This window comes from Phyllobates terribilis, unplaced genomic scaffold (genome assembly GCF_046119375.1).
Source record: "Phyllobates terribilis strain yellow unplaced genomic scaffold, ASM4611937v1 Scaffold_97__1_contigs__length_5976380, whole genome shotgun sequence".
Taxonomy (NCBI): domain Eukaryota; kingdom Metazoa; phylum Chordata; class Amphibia; order Anura; family Dendrobatidae; genus Phyllobates; species Phyllobates terribilis.
Window position 1 is genome coordinate 4,621,123 of NW_027362857.1, and position 5,385 is coordinate 4,626,507.

A 5,385-nucleotide genomic window follows, 5' to 3' on the forward strand; every position below is an offset into this window, starting at 1 on the left:
TCTTCTCCAGATTACCAGCCATTTAGCAGAAGGTCAGATTTATGATGGTGGAGGCCTCCATGTCCACTCCAGGCAGACACAGGGTATTTTATGGCCACCTGTCCCTGTGGCTTCATCATCTGTGAGGACAGTCTGTACTCAGTGGTGCGGAGTTTGTATTTCCGCCTGTGTCTTTGTATAAGGGGGATATCTCCTATAATATAATAGTGTCTGTGCAGGGTCCGGCTTGTATCACGTCCCCTACATCTGCTGCAGTGTAATCATCATGGACATAATATAGAAGAGAGACGTTCCTGCATCTTCAGCTTTTATTCCCCTGCAGTTTCTATGTCTTAATGTCATTTCTTATTCCTTTTTAGGCCGCGATCGGATCATTGAACCTGGGGAGAAATCCTTGTAAGAGCGACTATAAACCGATCAAACTGATCAGCAGTGGAGCCTTTGGGTGAGCTTTACTTTGGTATTATATATATTTCCCAGGGCTCCTTATGACGATGTCTCTGCGCCCTTCCCATGTTATGTTCCCATGGACAAATTATGAGTTCACATCACGGTCCACATCTATCTGTCACTATTCAGGTCAGTTAGGATGTGACGTGGATGAGGACCCCCCATTGGTGATCATTTGTGGAGTGTTATTTTATGTATTTATAGACATGGTTTTCTAGTGATGGCCCCACATTAATCATTAATACAGGAGATCATTTGATGAGATCTATAGATAGATTGTTATTAAGAATTTATAGTAAATCATGTTTTTTTCTCCTCTCCAGGGCCGTCCACTTAGTTCGCCATAAAGATACAAACCAAGTCTGCGCTATGAAGAAAATGGACAAGGAGAACCTGAAAAAGCCAAAGAGGCTTGAATGGGCCTTTCTGGAGAGGGACATCTCAGCATTCGCAGATTGTCCCTTTGTGGTCTCCACGTTCTGCTCCTTTCCTACTAAACTTCATCTATGTATGGTCATGGAGTATGTACCAGGTAGGACACATCCATTGTATCTATATCCAGCCCACGTCTGCTTAATCCTAGCACCTATATATGACCACAATGTGCCCACATGGACGGTTACATGTCCTCTTTGCAATTATTATAAGTCATCTGTTACCAAGATGCCTGAAAAACCATTGATCTCTATGAAAGTCCCCCAGTATGTCCTCGCTGAGCACGGCAGCAATTTCCACTATGGGTAAAAGGAAGATTTGTCTTTTTGAAGAGTTTTTATAGATAAGAACGTTCACAGAGAAAAAAATTAGAGGCTCGTAGATGAGGCTCTGTCTCTATGTATAGGGTCTATCTGCAGTATACAGTATACGCACTACATTATACAGTATATATAGACCATCCTGTCCCAATGTCTCCGCCTTCTTCACATTCCCACTCATCATGTGTAATTTACATTGTAACAAACCCTCAGTTCTCATATTTGCTTTCTCCTGTAGGAGGTGACTGTGGTACCCTTCTAAAGCACAGGGGTCCTTTACCGGTCCTCTTGGCCCGTATGTACATTGCGGAAACGGTCCTTGCTGTGGAATACCTGCACAGCTATGGTGTGGTGCACAGAGATCTGAAGCCTGAGAAGTAAGTGACCCCTCTAGCATATTAGAGGGGAAGAAAGTTAGAGTTTCTTATACAGTCTGTGGGTTATTACTTGGTGCTGATGGTGCTGACACCATCTTTTCTTTCACAGCCTCCTGATAACATCAACAGGACATATTAAGGTCACTGATTTTGGGGTTTCAAAACTCGGCCTCATGAGACCAAACTCAGACTTCTACAAGACTCCAACTAAGGACATCACCAAAGAGTTCCTTGATAAAGAGGTAGGCTTTACTTACAGGGTCTTGTACTTTACAGATCTCATCTCTTTCTCCTTCTCTGATTTATAATTTCTCTAGAAAAACATTTCCACTGATGTTATGTGTCGCAATTATATTTATTGATCATCATCTCCTTTTTCTGTTGGTTTCCAGACTGCTGGCACCCCTACTTACATGGCCCCAGAAGTTATCCTAAAGATAGGTTATGGAAGGCCTGTTGACTGGTGGTCAATAGGGATCATCCTATATAAATTTCTATTTGGATATCCACCATTTACAGGGGCTTGCAGAAGGAATATTTTACACAGTATCATCCAGGGTAAGTAAAATAATCTGAATGCTTGTGATGTCACTGTTATTTGACTTGAATAGTTCTGTAGTTTTTTCTAGCTTTGTTAAGGAATTTTTTTTTCTGAAAATAAATGAAGAGGTTTTATTTCTTATAATATTTGCTTTTTATATAACAGATGATATACCTTGGAGATGTAATTACTTTCCTCCAACTAATGCTCGAGGCATCATCACTCAACTGCTCAGAAAAATTCCAGCACTGAGACTTGGAACAGGTAATATTAATAGTATTATCAATGAATTATTACAGCGTGACCAGACAAATGATGGGTTCCATGAGGATCAGCACTGAGGTTCTGTACTCTACCTACTTGTCTATTACCCATTCTTCATGCTATAATGTTCAATATATTTCCTTTATGTCGGCTCTGTTACATCTTCAGTTCAGATTAACATAAATTCTACAGATATGGAGCAGTTTCTCTGACAATGACTGTATCACTTTCTTTCTTGTCTTCCTTTTCCAGGAGGCGCAAATGAGATCAAAATTCATCCATTTATGCGTGACTTAGACTTTGACAACCTTTTAAGTCAGAAGCCCCTGTTCGTTCCTGACCTAAAGTCAGATGAGGACACCCGCTACTTTATCAGTAAGTAAAATGAGACGTCATCTGCAGAAAACTGACGTGTGTCTTGTCTTTCATTTTATGTCAAAATCAGTTCTCATCATTATTAGTGATAACATGGTGACTGTCTGGGTATTATACTAATAATCTCTAATAACACTTGTATTTTTTAGCTCGAAGTAGCAGCTTCAAACATATGAATTCAGATGAGGGGGACACAAGTGAGGACAATGACTGGCCAGAAATCAAAAACTTTGCATCAACTTATCAAAGGTCTTCTAAAGTAAGTATGTGGCTAATAAAATGTATGAAACCTATAATTACAAAAAAAAATTAAATATATCTATTTTATATTTCTTTATCTGTTTTAGCTATATATCACCAATACTGGGATGATGACCAATATAGAGCCTATGTCACCTCCACAGTGTTCCCAAGAGAACAGTGATGGAGGCAATGAAGAGCCTATGTCACCTCCACAGTGTTCCCAAGAGAACAGTGATGAAGGCAATGAAGTGCCTATGTCACCTCCAGGGTGTTCCCCAGAGATCAATGAAAAAGGCTCAGAAATGTGAGTAGATTATTATTATTATGAGATTTAGTCCTGATATATGTCGGATCCAAATACAAGATACGAGTAACACAAATCTAAATCTAGCATCCACCACCCCATGACTACACAATCTCTGTGGGTCTTACTTGTGATAACTTCAATAACAGCTGATTGTTGCGACCAACCATTCATTTCCAACTCACTACAGGCCAATATTACTAATTAGACTCCATTCTTGCTGGTAAAATGTGGTCTTGAGCAGGCTATCTCCTCTATGTTGTCCTAATTGACCTTACAGACAGGTGTTCTTCCGTTATTCTATTGTTTATTCCTTGTAATTTACGTGTCTTTTTTCTACCAACAGGCAGAAAGAATCTTCCCCTTCCAAAACTGTTGGAGACAATCAGTGTTTTACTGCTAAAAACAGTGAGTCATCCTCGCCCTCATTGTCAGGTATGTACAGGTTTATAGGCCATCCAATTATAGCCTATGATCCAAAATTTAAATATTAAGGCTCTAAAATTACTTCCTTTATTCTTTCTGCTCCCCTGAGTATTCTATTTTTTGTTTTGTTAAAATCCCCCATAAGGTTCCAGAGTTATGGGCCTTTGTAATTAGTGGTAATTTTTATTCTTTACAAAGGGGCGGTGCTCACAGGATCCTCTGGGGCATGCCCTTAGGTTACCACGCCCACATGATAAAGACCATAATAATTAACACTAAATAAAAAGTCCCATATCTCTACAACCGTACTGTGGATTTTAGGAAAACAAATATCAGAATACTCAGGGGAGAAGCCGACATAAAATAAGAGCGAATCTTGGACACTTTTGACCTGGTGATGGGTCTTCTTTAAAGTTACAATGAAGTTTTATCCAACTGATTATATAACACCGTGGCTTGCTGAAAGTAATGTCATATTAATATGGGGACATGGTTCTTTGGGGAGACACCACCGGAACCCAGAAAAGCTACAGGTTCATATTAATCAGGTGCATAACTCTATAAAGATACAAAGCTCATCTTTTAGGAGTTTATAATCAACATTTTTTTCTGGCTTTTTGATTAGAATCTCCAGTTCAGAAGAGAAGAAAATATTTTCGAACACTGAGAAAACAACTAAAAACAGAGAAAGTTGAAGAGGGGGAAACTAGGCGAGGTAAGTGTGACGATAATCTCCATGTTGTATGACGTCAGTGAGAAGAAGTCATGTGGAGCAGATGTTATCCGTCAGTGGTGGGATTGTCACATGTATGATGGCTGACAATGATTCTGCTCCTCTGTATGGATGATTCCTCTAACGTCATGCTACAGTGACACCACAGTAGTGTCCTCTAATATGGAGTCCCATTACTTACATCAGTTTTACATCTTTTCTCCTAGGTTCTCTCTTCCGCCGGATGATAACATCCTGCCGGCGTGGATTATCCAGGGCTGCTCGTGCTGTCAGAGAAAGCTGCATTTTTGGCTGCTGCCACCAACGCACCATTGACATCTCGAGGACAGAAAACCCCCAAATCTAGCGCTCTGAAGAAACTACAGCACATCCACCATTAATGCTGTACCTGTATGGAAGGAGTTGTACCACCTACCTGTGGCCTCCTGACCAGCAAGAGACACGTGCAAAAGTTGAAGGCTCCTCCAAGAACTTGTCTTCATCCTTCCATGCAATTTTAATTCAAAGAAATAAAAAATTAAAATTGTTTAATGTCTTTTCGCATTTAATTGATTATTACTGACTTTTATGGTATATTAATACTATACCTCATATATAGTATGTCTGAAGGGATAGATCCCAAACTGGAGAATAGCGGTTCTATGTCTCCCATTAATCCTCTAAACTCTGGCCAAAAATGGAGGAGATGACCAGAGATTCTGTTATTCCTAAGGGTACGTACACACAGCACCTTATAGACGCCAGCATACCCACTGATTTTTTATTTTATAAGAAGACACTTAAGGAAAACATCAGTGTTTTTGTTAACTACATATAAAATAGTGAGCGGCTTCCAAACAGAAGCCACCAGCAGAATGAACCGATCACTTTCTTTAACCACTTCATAATTTTCAAAGCTGGAAGCGGAGAAAAGAAGC

At 39.8% G+C, this 5,385-nt stretch overlaps 1 protein-coding gene across 1 annotated transcript; it reads left to right on the top strand.

The window, feature by feature from the left end:
* Positions 1-364: 364 nt before the first annotated feature.
* LOC141198560 (microtubule-associated serine/threonine-protein kinase 3-like) lies at positions 365-4,860 on the top strand. Its single transcript, XM_073662988.1, has 12 exons — positions 365-445; positions 774-982; positions 1,444-1,582; positions 1,692-1,824; positions 1,975-2,140; positions 2,289-2,387; positions 2,640-2,762; positions 2,912-3,021; positions 3,110-3,309; positions 3,656-3,744; positions 4,361-4,450; positions 4,675-4,860. The coding sequence occupies exons 2-12, from the start codon at positions 820-822 to the stop codon at positions 4,812-4,814; spliced, it is 1,452 nt and encodes a 483-aa protein (XP_073519089.1). The 5' UTR covers positions 365-445; positions 774-819; the 3' UTR covers positions 4,815-4,860.
* The last annotated feature ends 525 nt before the right edge of the window (positions 4,861-5,385 follow it).